This window comes from Drosophila eugracilis, unplaced genomic scaffold, assembly GCF_018153835.1.
Source record: "Drosophila eugracilis isolate 14026-0451.02 unplaced genomic scaffold, ASM1815383v1 contig_2154, whole genome shotgun sequence".
NCBI classification, from domain to species: Eukaryota; Metazoa; Arthropoda; class Insecta; order Diptera; family Drosophilidae; genus Drosophila; species Drosophila eugracilis.
The window spans coordinates 7,546,934-7,564,474 of NW_024573038.1; the positions used below are offsets into that span (position 1 = coordinate 7,546,934).

General features: G+C 38.0%; 2 protein-coding genes across 2 annotated transcripts; one reads left to right on the forward strand and one right to left on the reverse strand.

The window, feature by feature from the left end:
* Positions 1 to 4,943: 4,943 nt before the first annotated feature.
* On the reverse strand, positions 4,944 to 5,679 carry LOC108113916 (androgen-induced gene 1 protein). The gene has a single exon (XM_017224622.1). The coding sequence runs from the start codon at positions 5,670 to 5,672 to the stop codon at positions 4,944 to 4,946; it is 729 nt and encodes a 242-aa protein (XP_017080111.1). The 5' UTR covers positions 5,673 to 5,679.
* A 10,216-nt stretch (positions 5,680 to 15,895) lies between these two features.
* On the forward strand, positions 15,896 to 17,300 carry LOC108114006. The gene is made up of 2 exons (XM_017224752.2): positions 15,896 to 16,415; positions 16,481 to 17,300. The coding sequence occupies exons 1-2, from the start codon at positions 16,038 to 16,040 to the stop codon at positions 17,150 to 17,152; spliced, it is 1,050 nt and encodes a 349-aa protein (XP_017080241.1). The 5' UTR covers positions 15,896 to 16,037; the 3' UTR covers positions 17,153 to 17,300.
* The last annotated feature ends 241 nt before the right edge of the window (positions 17,301 to 17,541 follow it).

Here is a 17,541-nt window from a genome sequence, read left to right on the forward strand (position 1 = left end):
TTAATAATATTTATGTTTTTAATGTTTCCCAATACATTTTCCTCTTGAAAATGTACGCAGAGAACCTTTTTTTCGCCTAGGAACTTATATATAAAATGGATTCTCCTTATAAAAAGTTTTTAAATATTTTTATAAGTCCTTTTAGATCACAAATATTAACTAAAAACATATTAGAAATGTTTCATAAATAAACTTATTTTGATAACTACAACATCCTTACCCCAACATCCAGCCCAATACGCCCCACTTAAAATGTTAGTACTAGTACCCATAGCACGTTGCAGTGCTGCCTTTTGATCTTTTTTTTTTCTTCGGCATGGTTCTGTTGCATTTCTCAGATACATTTATATATATGTTTGTGTGTGTGTGTGTGTGCCTAAAAGGGGGGCAGAGATGTGTGTGGCCTTTTAGCGGCAGAATTGGTAGGAAAGATGCGGCAAGTGAAAGACGGCCGCAAAATTGGCAAACATAACCGCAGGCGGCAGGCCAAATCGGAAGCTGCACCAAAATCAAAATGACTGAAGAGGAAATCTCGAACAAACTGGCGAATCGTAAATTGAATTTGGCATTCGGATCGTCCATTAGCTTTTCACACAGTCTCTCTGACGCAATTCGCACCCATCTTGCCATATAGCTTTCGCTTCGAGTTAAATCTTGTGGTGGCTAAGCAGCCAACTACAGCTGCTTTTACTACCAAGATAAATATTTTTTAAATATGTTTATAAACAAGAAAATTAAAAATAATGTTAAGAATTGATTTCTTTGTTTAAGTTTGTAATGATTGTAATTGTTGTTAAACTTAATCTGGTTAGGAAAAACCATAAAGAAAGCTGAAATCAAGTAGGGGTACTGCTATGTTTTCAGACATTATTAACAAGAACATATAGTCGTGAACACGTATAGAAATTATATAGGATCTATAAAGCATTAACCGAATGAACAATGTATACATTTTTTAATTTATTTTTAAAAGGAAAACTGCAAGCGAGCAAATTCCGCTTGATGCTTGCAATGTCGCAATGGGAATCGCCCATTATAAAAATGTAATTTCATTTCATTTTGCCGCCTTTGCGAGCTTACGTAAGCTGAACAATATTAACAACAATAAAATATAAAGAAAAATAAATTTAAAGGTGCAGCCTAGTGATGTAACACAAATAAAAAAAGAAAAACAAAATTAAATTGTAATAATAATAAATTATAAAATAAGATGTTCCATTTTTTCATCAATGAAAAGTTGGAAATAAAATATTATTTTTAATTTAACAAATTTTTAGAATATTTTAAATCAGTTTATTAAGAACTCAAAAACTTTCTCCTAGTTTTATAAATTTATTTTTTAAATTCCATCAAGCCCGACCCTCGTATAGGAACATAGAAACTAAGCTTTCGAATGGAAGCCATGCACATCTCTAGGACCATCAGCAAAGGGGATTAGTCAGTTGATGGAGGGGGGCAAAACGACATTTGTGCCGCCTTTTTGCCTGCAATTACACGGCCAACAGCTAACTGCAAAATGGTGCTAGAGGAAAATACAAAAAAGGCAGCAACAAAAGCTAAAATAAAATCGCGCCAGACAAACTGACGGCACCGTGTGATTTTATACCCGCTGCGGTTGAACTACCATCCATGGGCGTTGCAAAAAGGGGCTTAAAGACTTTCTTTTAGTTAGGAACTTGAAACAGCAATTAATAACATAAGCTTGGCTTGGTAATTTAGGTATTTTTTTTTATTTGATTTTTAATTTTGATATCAAAGTATGGCAGCTACGCCTATGATTGACACGAAAAGGCTGATTGTAATAAAGAAAAACTACAACATGTTGCCATTAACTATTAAATACTCTGTAATATAGTGTAGGTAACGTGGTTATTATAAATATTTGATTTTTATTGGTAACCTAATTTGGCCATTTATGGTAACTATATTTCTGATAAGTTATTATAAGTTAGATATGCTTTATGAAATGTAAATTCTTTTTTAATATTACAAAAATCAAAGAAGGTTATAATTTATTATTATAAATTAAAATGATCTAGAAAATTCTTAGCTTTCTGTAATATTTTTTAAGAACTTAAAAGATGTCCAAAATGAAGTTTCATAACGAACTAATTTTCAATTAATATTACATAACTTAAATAAAATATTTAATATATACATTATTTAAGAGCATTTCATATTCGTTTCTGTAAGAAAGTCGAAAATCATTCGAGAGAGCGATCAGATCGAGATCCGTGCAATTGCAGGCCAGATCGTGGCACTTTTCACAACATCGCATGATTGATGATTAGTCATCGACCGGTTTCTCGATTGTCGGTCGCCCAGCAACAGCAAAAGCACGCGAGTTGAAGGTTCGACCGATAATTATCGTAGCCACAGCACCGGCCAGGCCAGAAAGTACTGTTAGTCACCAATGCCAATAGCGATTTTCAAAAACGAAGATCTACTAACTGGCTGGCTGGCTGGCTGGTCACAGTCTACAGTCGAACTTTTGGCCCAAAGTTTTGGGTATAAAAATAAGAAGATAAATTTGATACTTCTCTAGATATTTCTAGATAAATAATAAACAAAACTATAAAAGATTAAATAAGAATATAACTAATAATATATTCAGTAACCTAAGTTTGTAGCACAGGCGCCCCACGTCATGGCAATAAGAAGTGACGTCTGGACAGTTCTTACCGATCCTTCCGGGTATGTGCCTCTATGAGGAGCCGCTTCTTTGACTTTGCCGCCGACCTATGAACCGCACGTGTCGTCGCCTGATTTTCCGTTCTACGTCACGGTTTATTGAAGGCGACACATCGAAGCAACGTGTCTTATTGCTCTATGACCTGCGGACGTGACATCCAAAACAACGTGCGGCTTGTCCGCGATCAATTGACAAAATTAATAAAAAAAAAATGCTACTTCATGCTAATTGTTTGACGTCAAGTTCTGAGGGGGTTTATTAAAAGCTGTAAGTCATTGCATATTCATTAACTTAACGATTCGAGAACTTTGATTCATATTTTTGTAAATTAAAACAAAAGAAAGTAGTTAAGACTTGATGACAGTGACTGTTTCTCTTATTTTCTTAGGACACTTTGCCAGTTCTAGCCTTGTTCTGCCTTAGAAAAATCGAGCGAAAAAATTCTAGTTTTTTAGAGAGGTCGACACGATGAAAACTCTATAGTTGCCATGGCAAAAATAACAAAGATAAAATATCAGCGTCTAAAACACGACACGATACGAGTAATTAAACAATTGCAAGCCAATTGATACATACGCTCATTAATTAAATTAAATTGTGAAGAACTAGCAAACAATGCACGCGAAAGCTATGACTTGTGATCACTGAGAAAAAGAATTTCGATTTTATAAAGATTTATAAAGAATTTTGTACTCTTAACTATGTTCCCTTCCAAATTTTTTGAGATTTGTAGAAGCCTTATTAAACTTAGAATTATTATTCAAAAACCATTAACTTATCATTGAAGTTCACTTTTATTGAGGAGTGCTATATACTTTTCTTTCAGTGCACTACGACGTCGTGAATCAATCAGACCAATTAGTCTTAATGGCCCATTGCCCAGCGGAGTCAGCAAGGCGTCCCAGCATTTAATTCAACTTTTCCGCTAATGCAAGTGCAACTTTATCTTCTTTAACAGCTATTAAAACCATTTCATTGGATTAAGACATTATACCTAAAATATTAATTTATCAGAAAGAAAACATTTATCCACTTTTTTTTACTCCAAACATTTGGCAATTTGAAAAGCGAGTTAATAAAGCGTGTCTTATATAATTTCTATAAACATCATTAATGATCACTTTAAACATTTTAGCAGGAGCTGTCGTTGACCCTGGACTGGAATATCACCCAACGATCTTCAAACGTGCTATTCCAGAGAATTGATCAAATAATTCGACAGCTGTTCGCGTGCGCTAATCGGAATTTAACAGCTTGTCAACATTTCGGCTTCTGTTCAGCCCCAGATGAATTTTTAAGGTTTATAACCTTTTCATAAAGCTCGTTGTCTAAATTACTTTTGCAGAGCAAATTTGCTTATGACTAATATTTAAACCAAGTCAGTGAACTGCAGTTTGGTATTCAATTTGGATAGAATCTATATTATAGATCTTAAAACGTAAGGAAAGGGATGAAGGTGTAGATACACTAGGTGATCCAGAGTGTACCTTTCCTTTAGCCACTTCAAGTTACTTACATCTGTATTATTCATAAACTATAACTATAAACTATGCTAAATATCCCAAAAATAACATTTAAGCTGCTTACTAATAATGTTATTTGGCAATCATCTGGCATGTAAATATAATAATAGAACTGCTTACAATAAGCCATCTCACAGAGAGCACAAACGACTGAATGGTACAGGAATGGGCTATTACCCATCTGCCTTACCGGCAAACAATAGAAAAGTGTCCCATTCTTGAATGCGTTTCGGCTGTTCACTTTCGAGATATTAGCACAAGTGGTGTCCTGAAATATATTTCGAAATCGGATCTCGGAGTCCTGGGCAAACCGGAACCTCCCGCTGAAAAGGATTGAGTAAAACAATGACTGAGTTTTCCAGAATCCAATGGCAGCTGAGTTTTCCGCACGTGACTGTAATAAATATTGAATGTGAATAAGTTGGAAACCAAATGAAGTCTGCTTCTTAGCAGCTGGCTTGTCCATGATCAGAGAATATTTAAGTCAAATTTCTACTGATATCCGTTTCCGTTTTCTTTTTAAAGTGAAGATGACTTTGGTTTTTCAGGAGGCTGACTTGGTCAGCTGTCAATAATTTCTTTTTTACTTTTATTTTTCAATTTTAGTATTAAAAATCTATTAAAATGTTTAAATTTATAGAAGAAAAATATTATAAAACTTGTAAAATGCACTTTTAAACCTAAGTATCTTTTAGCTTTCCTATCATTAACTTTCCAGATCATTGCACTTAATCACTGCCACTCCATTTGTGATCCCCAGTGCTTGGCGTTCGCAGGACGAGATTAACATGCTCACCAAAGAGATAGTAGACAAATCCAAGGACTACGATCAGGGCAAAAAAGAGGACCCTCAAGGGCCAATCAATGCCTCCCAAAAAGGGATAAACCCAGATTCCCGTCCTGAACCAAACATAGTGAATCCAAACCAGATACCCGCTCATGAAGGCACCCAGACCAAAGAATCCTCGACTGCGTTTCGGATAACGATGCCTTGTGATGCCCAACTCGACGAAGGCGTAGACCACGACGAAAGTATGCATGGTGTGGTTCAGCCAGTTGGGATAGATGAAGTCCAGCAGGGATGGGTATATTGATTCCCTATCGATGCCATAGAGTGTCCAGAAAGTCAGACCAACAGTCAGGGCCAGAGGTATGACCAAAGTGGCAAACATATAGTCACGCAGTTTTCTTAGAGATCCCATCCGCAAAATGTCATAGGTCAGCGCCAGTGTATAGTAGCCAAACTGCACTAGACCGCTGAGGAAGGTCATGTACTTGAACTTTCCTCCCATTGGCGGCTCCAGACGCAGGGTCACCGCCAGCTGTGGCAACTGGGTGAATTTGAAGTCAAAGTAGATGGCATAGCCCAGGTGAACGGCGGCGGACAAGTGCAACAGTAGACGTGCCCTGTTGGACCAGTTACCTCTCTCCATTTCCGGATGGATACTAAAATCCATGTGATCGGTTATGGCATTATGGCTAATGGGGTTTCAAATCGATACGACACTGGAAATGAGACTATAATCGTATTGGTTCTGCAGGGTCTAGTAATGGTATTTATAGGGAAACTTATTCCTAACACTTTTAGTTTGTATCAAGATGTTGACTAAGTGAAAAATGTTAAGTTTCAAGTGCTGCGAAGTTAACCATATAACCCTGACATAGACATAACAGAAATCCTACTATAAAGCTAACCCCTAACGTCCTTGTATTATTCCTAACCTAAAACAAACACATGGGTTAATGTTTGATAAAAACAGAACGTATCAATTTCATTGTTCATTTAATTATTGACCCAAAGATGGCTTTGATGGTCCTTATGGAAAACATTGAGTTTGCCAAGAAACTAACAGGGGTGCGACCTTGGGCACAGCTGATTCCTCCGCTCGCCGGCCAGAGCTACTCCAATTTCCAAAAACCAGATGGCGGTTCGATACGAAGGGAAAGGGAAATGGAAAGGTCCATCGACCGACCGCAGGCAATCAAATGGTTCCTTGTGTGTGTTCCGTAAATATTTGTTTGTTTTCCTTTGTCGGCAGTGCAGATCTCAGTGATAATTAGTCAGGCCCATCACCACCATATGTCCAGGGTAGAGTACCTTTAGTAAATAGTTAAATTACCTTTTGCCAAATTCGATTCAGCCATCTGACGTTCGAGGTAATAGTTCTACGAAATTGTAGAAAATATAATTAGGTTTCTTTGTGGCCTTAAAAGTTAAGATAACTTTGATTATGGGAGATAACTTTGAAAAGGGAGTATTATTGCTTTTAAAAGGCCAAAAAGAAGAAGTTCGTAATACTAGTTACAGTGGATAAAACTGATTTAATATTAATTAAGAAAATATAATTCTAATTTCAAGGGCTCTAATAATAGTTTCCATCAAAAACTTATATAAATCCGACACACTTATTAACAAAAACTCAAACCAAACTTAGACCGCAGCTGTTTGATTAGTAAGTAAGTCTTTGCTCTACAAATTCGAAACTTAATGATAACTATTGGCAGTTTACTATTTATAAATTCAATTTAAGTGTCTGTCAAGGGTGGTAAAAAGGTGGCTTTAAAAACGAAAGGAGTTGCAGAAAATGAATGCCGTGACGCAGGTTCGATTGTTTGAGGGCCTGCGAAAAAAAAAAATCTATAAGATCCGATGTATGCCTATATAATTATGATCGGCCAGATCGACCAGACTAATTGGAGCAATGTTGTTAATTTTTTAAAGCCGTCGTCGGACACGTTTCGCTACGGTCATTGCGACAGCGGTATGCAAATAGAGGCAGGCGAGTCTGCCCAACATTTTCGCACTTGTAAAAAGGGAAAATACAATATTTGACAGTCAAACATATCAATTCCTGGGACAGCAGAGATTTCATATATGGTTTTTGGCACTTGTTAAGACTCTGATGGGGGGAAGTGAGTGAGTTTGAATATCTCTTGAGCTTCTGCAAAGAGTTTGCTTTGCGATGTAAGAGAACAGCGTCAGCGGTCTTTGTGAGTCAAAAAAGCTTCACTCAAGAGAGCCTTGGCCGAAGGGGTTTGTTTGCCATACATTTTGCACTCTTAGAGAGCCAGCTATTTGAGTTTAACTGACAACTTTGTAGGCTATTACTTTATATTACTTTGTAAGTTTGAGCGGAAACATACTTGTGTTTAATTACTTGCAATTTTGCAAAAAAATTAACTTATAAAAGAGAAAAACTCAGAAAAATGTGTAAAAACTCGGCACTCACTTTTTTCTTTAGAATTCCCTATTTTCTATCAATTTAACTCAAAAAAATACATTTTTAATATTAAATTAGAATACAAAAAACTAGCCTTCTTGCCTTTTAAAAGTCCCCTGAATACCTCACATGTTTAGTAAAAATTTAACTTGTTGTTAATGATTTTTCCCATCCACCCCAAAATATTTCCCTCACCTATAGGACACGTCACAGCCATCGAAAGACTGCCGCCTAACTCGCTACCTTTGAGATTCAAATTCTGTGACCAAATATCACCCTAACCCCTTTTCCGGGTTGCTAAGAATTTTCTCTAATGACTTAAACGCGGTAACCACTAAAACATTTACAGCATACTACATACGGTCCCTGTGTTGTTCACTACTCACCGCTAAGGTAGAAACCACGACGCCCCATAAACGTCCCGAAAAACCATTTTCCATTTCGCCCCCCCCCTCGCGGCACTTAAAGGTAAAGAGTCGCATTTTTGCGCAAATTTTCCTCGAAACCGCAAGTAGAAAACTCATTAAGCGAAAAGCGTTTGGCGGGTAAAATAGGCTTGGGAAATGCGCTAGGATTGCTGGGCCATCGGAAAACTTGTCAGCTTTGGTCTGATCTACTTGGTATTGGTATTGGTATAGACTTGCCACTAGGAGAGGTTTTAAAAATTCAACTTTAAGTTAAATAAAAATATGAATAAGGGTTAGAGAAGTTTTTTTTAAGGGAGCTAGTTAACTAGTTTTTATGATTTTGTATCTATAAAATCGAGCTTGGGCTTATCATCTTGGAATGTTTTCATTCACGAACCTGCTTACATTTTCCTATATATTTTCCTTAAGACTCTGCCCACGATTTCTGCGTTGTGTGTATTTTGCAAATTTGTATCTTTTAAGAGTGCTCACCGGTAATATTTGGATTGCGTGAACCTGTGTTTGCCTTACGTGAGGTTGGGTTTTTGATCCGGAGGGGAAATGCTTTTTAGACGGTGGGATTTGCGGACTACATAGACACGTGTGTTGCCAAATAAATCCGCCATAAGCCCCTTTTCCTTGTTTCTTTCTCTTTCTCTTTCTATTTTTTTTTTTTTATTTATTTTCAAAGCGAGTTGGACTTATCCCTTTTTTTTAGCATTCAAATTCGCATACTTAAATTTTGGTCTGAGAGATATTTGAATTTCGGTTGGTTTCCCTCGGCACATGTCGCCTAATTCCGCAGTCAGGACATCACTTTGTAGTCGACATCCATGCAAATTATGTGCATACACAAATTGACGAATGTAAATCCGAAATATTTGTTAGATATTCTGTTTTTTTAATATCCCATTCATTGGTTACAAAAATGTAATGCCTTGGAATGGAAGCAATGACAATAATTATAAGACTTCCTTTTGCTTCAAAAGTCAAGTAAAGCTTCGATGGGTGAAGCGAAATTGACATTCCGTTTAAATTACCAACTTGTTTGGCACTGAAAGTCATCGTTGCCCAAGGAGCTTTCCAGCAGCGCTCAAGGACCTGGCCAAGAGCCGGCTGCAGGATGCAGGATGCAGCTCGCAAAGGTCAGCCCAAGGACAAACATCCAGCGAGATGCACAAAAATCCAGCTTTCCTATTAAAATCGATATTTAGTGCCGCACGCAGTGCGAAAGGGGGGAAAATTGCCACAAAGATGAAAAACCCCGACAAAGGGACAACCAGCTGTAAAGTAGGACTATCGACTTGGCTATTTTCTAGCCTAATTTGTGTTACTTAACCTCAAGATGGAAAGAAAAAATTTGATAATCTTCAATAAGATTTTACAATAAGAAAACTAACTGAATTTGTTTAAACTTTATATTTTTAAAATTAATTTCTGCAAAAAGAAAGTTAAGAAATGTCAAACGATAAGCTCATCAAAGGTTTCCAAGTTTATAAGATAGCCTTTCTTCTGGCTTTATAACCCATCCTTGGAAGCTATTTTCGTATCATTTATCCAATTTTTCCTTGTACTTTTTCAGCTTTTTGCAATGACAACACTGGACCAAATTTGGCGAATGGGGAGCGGTAAGAGTATTTGCATTAAATTATGCGACGAGCTGCGGAAATGTTTGGCATCAAATGAAGAAGGACTGGAGCGACGAGGGCAGATGAAGGAAAAATCCGAGATGTAGATGGAGGCAGTGCTGCGCACCGTTAAGTGCGGCGGAAGCAATTTCACTCTTCAGCACAGGGAAAACGAAGAAGAAGAAAAAGGACAAAAAAGGGAAATACAAGTAAAGCAGCCACGACATCGCTGAAACAAAACGAAAATGTAATAGAAATCCTTCAAACATCTGCGAACCGCTCACTTCACTTCGCTTATAACGACGCCCCCCACAAAATAAAACACACAGCATCCTTTGGTCCTGTATTTGAATACATATACATAGGTAAGCCCGTGTGTGTCTGTGTCTGTGTTTCTTACGGCGCGTGTGTGTATGTGTGTGTGTTCGCATCTGTAATTGTTTCCTTTTTTGCTTTACGAGTTTTTCATGTATCGCACAATGTGTCACCGTCCCATCCTCCAACTCAGCCAGCTTTTCACTAGTAAAAAATATTTTCCCTTTAAATTAAAAAGTCATTTTGGTTTTTTAACTGGGAAATATGTTTCTTTTTAATTAGGGAAGATTTTGAAATATGTTTTCATGTGGAGTAATAAAAAACTTAAAGCTAAATAGATAAATCCATCATATTAAAAAGTTGCTTTATCGCTACAAAATCAAATACATTCCTAGTATGGGAAGATACTCATGATCAGATGAAGTAAAATATCTTTCTTACTTGTTATCCTTAATCTAAGAAAACTATATTTTTTGCAGTGTGGTACATCTGGCAACAGCCGCCTGCCACTGCACTTTAATCGCCGTCATTAAGGCGGCAGGTTGGGCGCAATTTTCGTATTCATTCCATTTTACCCCACCGTTTTCCGGCTTTCCGTGTACAGTCCTTAAAAAAATACTTGGCCAGTCTGCAGTTTACTTCTAGACCAAGCCTAAGAAATAAAAAAAAACGTATAACAAATTATTTAGTTTAAATAAAAACAGAAACCAAGCTAATATATCCAAAAAATTATTTAAAAAAGGTCTTGATTTAAGCTACAACCAATGATATCTTTATTGCTGATATAAGCTCCATTATTATTACTATTGTTTTATAACGAAGCAACTTAAAAATGCTAAAATATATTCCAAATAATCTATCCAAGTATATTTTACCAACTAATTTGCCATCTCTTTCGCCTTTAAGCCCCCCCTAACAGTGTAATTTGTAGGAAAACTGACTTTTTACTAGATAAAAAGAAACACTGATAGTACCAAATGTGACCTCTGAGAAGGTCTGTCAAAATAATTATGTCCATTTGTATGGCCAAGCTGTTCATCATCTCCGTTGGCCATTACACCCTTTCTCGGTTGCCAGCGGCGGGGCAGTAATGCCCCCCAGCCCGATGATGACCAACATCCCGGCAACCCACTTTCCACTTTCCATCCGCTTAGTTCCGGTTGGCATTAAAACAAATCGACATTTTTCGTTGAGAGTAAACTTTATGGGTGCCATCGGTGGATATTGTCCTATCCCGTGTCCCATCATAAGGACACTCGGCTGCCATCAAGAGAGAGGTTACCAGAGAGATCTGGCCCAGCGGCGACATAGCAGAATTTTTCCTTTCGCTCTTATTAACATAATGACCAAAGGAGATGAAAGGGACATAAGGCCAAATGGCCAACGAAGGCAGTCAACCAAGAGCTAGGAAAAGTTGTCAAATAAACCAGAGAAAAGCGAGTGCTGCTCGGGCAATATTTCTACTCATTATGCTAATAAGTTCACACAGAAACCAAGGCTGGAAAAACGAAATGGTTCGGTGCCAGTGGACACGAATCTTAAAGGAATCTCTGCCCTGAATCTCTGCTTTTAAGGAACTCAAAGTTGCCTTTTTTTTTACACCAACAGAAAAGGCAGAAAAATTGAATTTAAACGGGTGTCTTTTAGGATATAAAAACTTCGGTTTGATGAGATATAGTTTTTCCGATTTACATCTGGAGCAGCTGATCTTTGGCTCTCGATCTGTTTTCCACATGTTTTCACTTATAGAGCACAATTATTTCCGAGGGATGTGGAAATGGCTGCGGCAGCTGGCAACACATTTGCATTTGATTCCGTTGAAACTTCTGTTTATAGGGTAGAGCCTCTAGATGAAGAATTATATTAAACGTTGTGACTTTAATTAGACGGCAATGTTTTAGGACATTTATCTGCCTGAACACTAAGAAAAATTTAAAGATTTAAACAATATTTAAGAAACTCTTTGATTTAACTTCATAGTTTCCGCTCAATTAGTGAAAAGTCGAGTTCTAAAAATTGATTTGATTTCTTTTACATTTACATATGACTTCTAATGCTCTTATTTAATGGTATTCCTCATGATACTAGCTTATTTATTAACCATTTAATTGCCCTACCAATTTCCTCAGTGTAACATTCGTAATAGAGAACACATTAAAAATGTTTTATTCATTGCCATCAACTTGATTTTAGCTATCCATTCTCCGCTTTCTCCCTATCGAAACATTCTCGAAAATAACAAGTGCTTGAAGGGGGGGAAAGGGACCTAATCTCCCCTAAGTATAATTAAAGACTCCCCCAAAAAGACCCCAATTTTTCGGTTCCGCTGGCAATATGGTACGCACTTGACTGCATCGTTATAGATGATCATTGTTCGTACCCCATTTAGTGATATGCATTACAAGAAGACTAAAACTCGATTCACACGGGTGTAGTGTACCCATTACCGCCCTATCGTAAGTGTTTTATATACATCAAAAAATATATTAAAAATTGAAGAACTTTGGTTACCATTTCTAGCTTAAAAAAACCCTTTCTAAGACTTTTAAATTTTTGCACTCCAACTCCAGTTTAGAAAGTAAAACGGGTCGAAAAACTAGCAAAGCAAAAATGAACAGCAGTCGTAGGTGCTTTTTCTGCTTTTCTGCAGGCTGTTGGATTAACTTGCCATGAATTTCAATTAGGCAAAAGGGTTTCCAAATAGGCTAGCCGTTGAAGGGCTCTCTCTCTGTGGAAACTCATTACGCAGGCAGGCAAACACAGCAGATTCTGTTTTCCATGGGATTGTGAAGTACTGTAGTAGCTCCGTGGCCAAGTCTCGGGGTCTCTTCCCAGCGAACCGAGGAGAATTCGCTGGGCTTTGTGGGACAAAGAGCGGAATGAACAAACAAGTCCAGCGGTACTACTTGAAATAATAAACCATGGCAGCAGATAAAGACATCGGGATCGGGGTACGGATCGAAAGAGGGACGGCTGGAGGACAGGGAACCTAGGAGGAGGCCCAACAAAAACAATAAACCAAATACTTTAAGCCCAAGAACAACCAAACAGGGCATCCAGTTTTTCTAGCCCAACCTTTTTTTTTTTCTCTTCTATATTTTTAAATCAAAACAAACAAGCGTGGAATGAAGAAAACCAAGCTAAACGTAAACAACGCAACGGACGGGCGTTAAAAAAAATAAGAAAAAGAAACACACAAAATCAAGGGGAGTGGCTGGGGTGTACGGGTGGAATTGAGTGTGTGTAACTCCAGTAGTGGGCCTCAAAAAATAAAAATAAAAAAAATAAAAAAACACAACCTCCGACAACCAGTTTGGCCAGTTTTGGCCTCTTCGCCTGCACTTTTCAAGTCTTTGCCTTGTTTTTGGCTCAGCACAATAGCCAACCGTTCGCAGATCTGCATCTCAAAGCGAAATGTCCCATAAATAGAGCTTTGCTAGTCTTTAGAAATGGCTGGTTAGGTAAATAAAGTTAGTAGTTTAAAGCCATAAATAAAGTTAAATGCTTGTCAGATATGTTGGCCTCTCTTTTCTGAATAAGTATTTATGTTAGATGTGTATGTATATGAGGTAAAACTATGATTAAATACATAATAATAAAATGTTCTCGGATCTGGTGATTATCCCTTACCGAAATAATCAAATAATCTGTTCTTGATTTGAGTTTTTGGTATAAAAAGGCATAAATAAATCTAATATAAGAACCCCGTTGTTCTACTTTTGATGTACTTCTTAATTGAAAACTGAGGAACTTATGTTGATTTTATTATATTTTTATAATTATTTATCCACTCTTTATTTGCCCAAAACCCAACTCCCTTTGGATGGAAAAGTTTTGATGACTTGCTGGTTAAGAACAAGTTTGTTAGCGTCACGTTTTCTGATTCTGCAAAAGAGAGATCAAAATTGTTGGATAATAGAAGAAGTTACATACATATGTATAGGAAAACACCAAAGAGAAAGGTGCTGGGAAATGTCATTAAAAAGTGATGGAAACCCCAAACAGTCATCAATAGGAAACATTTATTACTCCTTTATAAACGAAAGTCTGACAACTATTTTACTAAACTACTTTTTTTTTTTAAATATCTTAAATAAACGCTGAAAAAAATGTATGAAGCTTGCTTAATTTATGGCTTAACCACAATATAATGCTGTCTAATGCCGATTGAGGTTGGAAATTTTCCATAAAAGTTTACTCAGCCCGGCAAGCGTTTCACTGGCAAAAACTTCTCCGCTTTGCCAACAATTATAACAGCTGACTCAGCAGCTGACTGACTGACGAACCAGACCAGGCCAAAACCAATGTTAAAGCCAAAGCCAAAGCCCAAGCCCATCTTCAGCCTCAACTTCAACTTGGAGTTGGGCTGTCAAAATCATATGGCAAGACCCGAACCCGAACTGAATGTCTCTTTATCTGCTGGCCTTAGAGATGGCATTTTGGCTACTTTAAAGTTTAAAATATATAATGAATGTTTTATATTCGAATTTGATTCTAGCTATTCTCCAATTCTTAGGCATCACTCATCTCCGGTAAAAGTCTGTTTCTAAGGCCAACAACTAACTCTCACCCTGCCCGAAAGCTTTCCCCCCGTGTCATGTCATGTAGAGAGCATAATGGCAATAAAAACTGCTATTGAGGGGGCATCGAATGAGTGGGTTGGGTGGGGTTAGAGGGGTAGGGAGAGGGCGGAGTTGTGGAGTAATTACCGGTGAACCCAAGCGAACCGTACCACCAAAACTTCAGAGCTCCAAGTGATCTCCGGCTGACAGCTGACGCTCGTACCCAGAGCGTTGACTGATTTATGAAGACACTTTTGCAAGTCGCCCAACTTGATTTTCATAAACCGTTACGGCACTGAGTTTTTACATGTTAGTCAGGCACATTTGGACAAACACCGAATATTGGAATACCCTTTAAACTAGCAAGTCAATGATGCTGAATTACATAAATAGTTTAACCTGATAGGGGAAATCTATTATATTCCTCCTATTTAAAAAACAATATTGTAGAAGAGGGCTGATCAACGCCTATGCGCCGAGTGCTCATTTGTTTTTGTAAATGCTCGCTGCATGTGGGTTTGCAATAACAATTTTTCGTTGTCCTCTTTCTACCTAATTCCGTCTCCAACTGTTCTTTGTTTTTTCTCCTGGATTGTCCTCCAACACTTACACTGAAATTCATTCTTTTTTCCTTCTCTTTAGAGTTTATTTTGCTGTCGACCATCGATGTGAGAGTTATGAGTGATAAATTAGTTAGGCAAACAAGTGTTTTTTTTTCTCTCAGTGTACAGCTGCAGACCAACACAAAAGCGTCACTACATGTATGTGCACGGATTCTTGTAGTTATGTTAGTATTTCTGCCGTAAGAAGAATTTGAGCTGCCCGCAGTAAAGATTAAAGATATATGTAAGTAAAACTAAGAAACATATCACCAAAAGAGTAACCAAAAGTCACTATTTTCCTTAATGATTCCCTCAATTTTTGCCTATTGCCGGTATACGACTACTTACTAAAGTGTCTCGTACGTTTTGAGCCATGTTTGTTGCCAGGCACCAAAATAGCTAGCTGGATGGCTGGCTGGCTGATTGTCTGTCTGTCCCCATCTTTGTCTTGTCTTTGGTTGTCTTGTCTCCTCATCTTGGCTTGGATTGCTCTAGTCGGTCTGCTTGGCTTACTTTGGCTCCGTTCAGTTTGGTTTGGTTTGGTTTGGTAACCATGATCGCTAGATCTTCCAGCTGCTTTCGAGCGAACTGTGATGGCCCAGTTGCCGGCTGTAGTTGGGGTTTTGGGTGCGGGGTTAATCGCCAGCGTAATGGTAATGATCGTGTCTGCTGCTCCAAATCAGCTGATTGCCAATGTCCGATAATGATGAGTAAGCGCTTTCAATCTGGCAGTGGTTTGCCTTTTGAATTCGCCTTTTATGAGTTGTTCTTGTGTCTGCGGTGGTTTATAGGAGATATTAAAGTCATTATAGAGGTGGCTTACATTTGTTTTGGCTGGAAAACAAATTTAAGAGTCTTTTGGTGCCATGACTATGCCACATCTTCTATTTTATATTGAAAGATCTTTCTAAGATTCTTTGACTTATCAATCAAAACTAAGCACAAAACTAAATTCAAATTGTTAGCATATACACTCCAACACAATCAGTAAACAAATTCAGAAGCTGCAGACAAAAACTCATTCGACAACAATAACAGAAAATTAAAAGAGTGATAAGTACAGAGGAAAAACTTTCATGAAACAGTAATGCCGCACTTTGACCCCAATGGCCATTCATACCGCCGTCGGTTTCTCCTTCAGCGGAACCTAGATCCAGGTCATTCAGGTGATTTTTCGGACGAGGATGATCCCCGTGAAAGGGGTATCTTGAGGAGCACCAGCTGCCGGCGTCATCGAGAAAGACTTCGCTCTAGCCGTCACTCGCAACTCCTTCAAGGACTTTCCATTCTGGCCACGGTGGCTGTGGTCATTGTTCTAATAGTCTTGCTTGGAATGAAAATGTCCACCGATCAGATGGATTCCTCCAAAGAGCACGGGAATGGCCTCTGGATGGGCGCCTTAAGATTGTTGGGCTTGGATCAGGAAGATGATCAGCTGGGAGGGGAGCTATATATGGAACAAAAAGTAAGTATCAGATGACTTCTTTTTACTTAAATTAAACTCTTTAAATTGAATTCAACCCTATCCAGAACAGCTATTGCAATCCACAGACTCTGGACTTGAAGAAGATCTTTCGAAATATCGGCAAAGTAGTCCTTAATCAAGAGCAGGCATTGGCCCGCATGGAAAGAGCCCTGGACAGTACTGGCAACTTTCGATCTGTGGCTCTTCTGGGGCCCTCAGGAGTAGGAAAAACACTATCTGCCAATGCCCTGCGCCGTTGGTTTCCCTGGCCGAGAAATGTCCACTCCTACCTTTGGAGCACCGAAGTCCCCGATGAGGTGGAAAAATTTCGATTGGTAAGGCAGTTTGCCAATGGTCTTTCTGACTGCGGGGCTAATCTGCTGATCATCGATAATCTATCGACTTGCGATCATGGACTAGTGCCCATCTACAATCGATTGATCATAGACCGCGAAAGCGAGCCAAACCGCAATCAAACGATCTTGGTTATCTACATTTTCAATCTGGAATCGGAAGTCTATTGGGAGCAGTTTGAATTGCTGCAGGAACTACCAGCTGAGACCACCATCGTTAACTTTCGATTCTTCAATGAGGATGATTTAAAGGATTGCCTGGATAGTGAGCTGAAGAAGAATCCGCGAGTTTTCAGCAGAAAAGAACAGTCCCAGATAATCGAGAAAGCCATGGAAAATATACAAGACTCAGGTTGCAAAAGCCTGCGACTGCTGTTACTGTAAAGAGAATCAAATTCTTAAAAGTAATATGGTTTGGTTTTCATATCAAACCTACCTGGCTACTTGTTTTTGTTTTATGCCCCCACTTGGCTGTAATTTTATCTGGTTAATATAAAAACTAAATAAAAAACGTTTCATATCTTTTAGGTTATTACTTAACATATATTTAATGTGTTAATTAAAAAATCCAATCAGCACCAATCCGAACATATGTTACGAGTCGTGAATCTTTTTTTCCGCAGACTAGCCTGCAAATTTAGAATTATGCGTCTCGCTGAAATGCAATGCAGATAATTATTTTAGCGTGAGAGAGACTCAAGATGCATAAATAAAAGTACTGCACCCATTTATCAAAACAGAAACTAGAAGAAAAAATGCAAAGCAAACAGGCA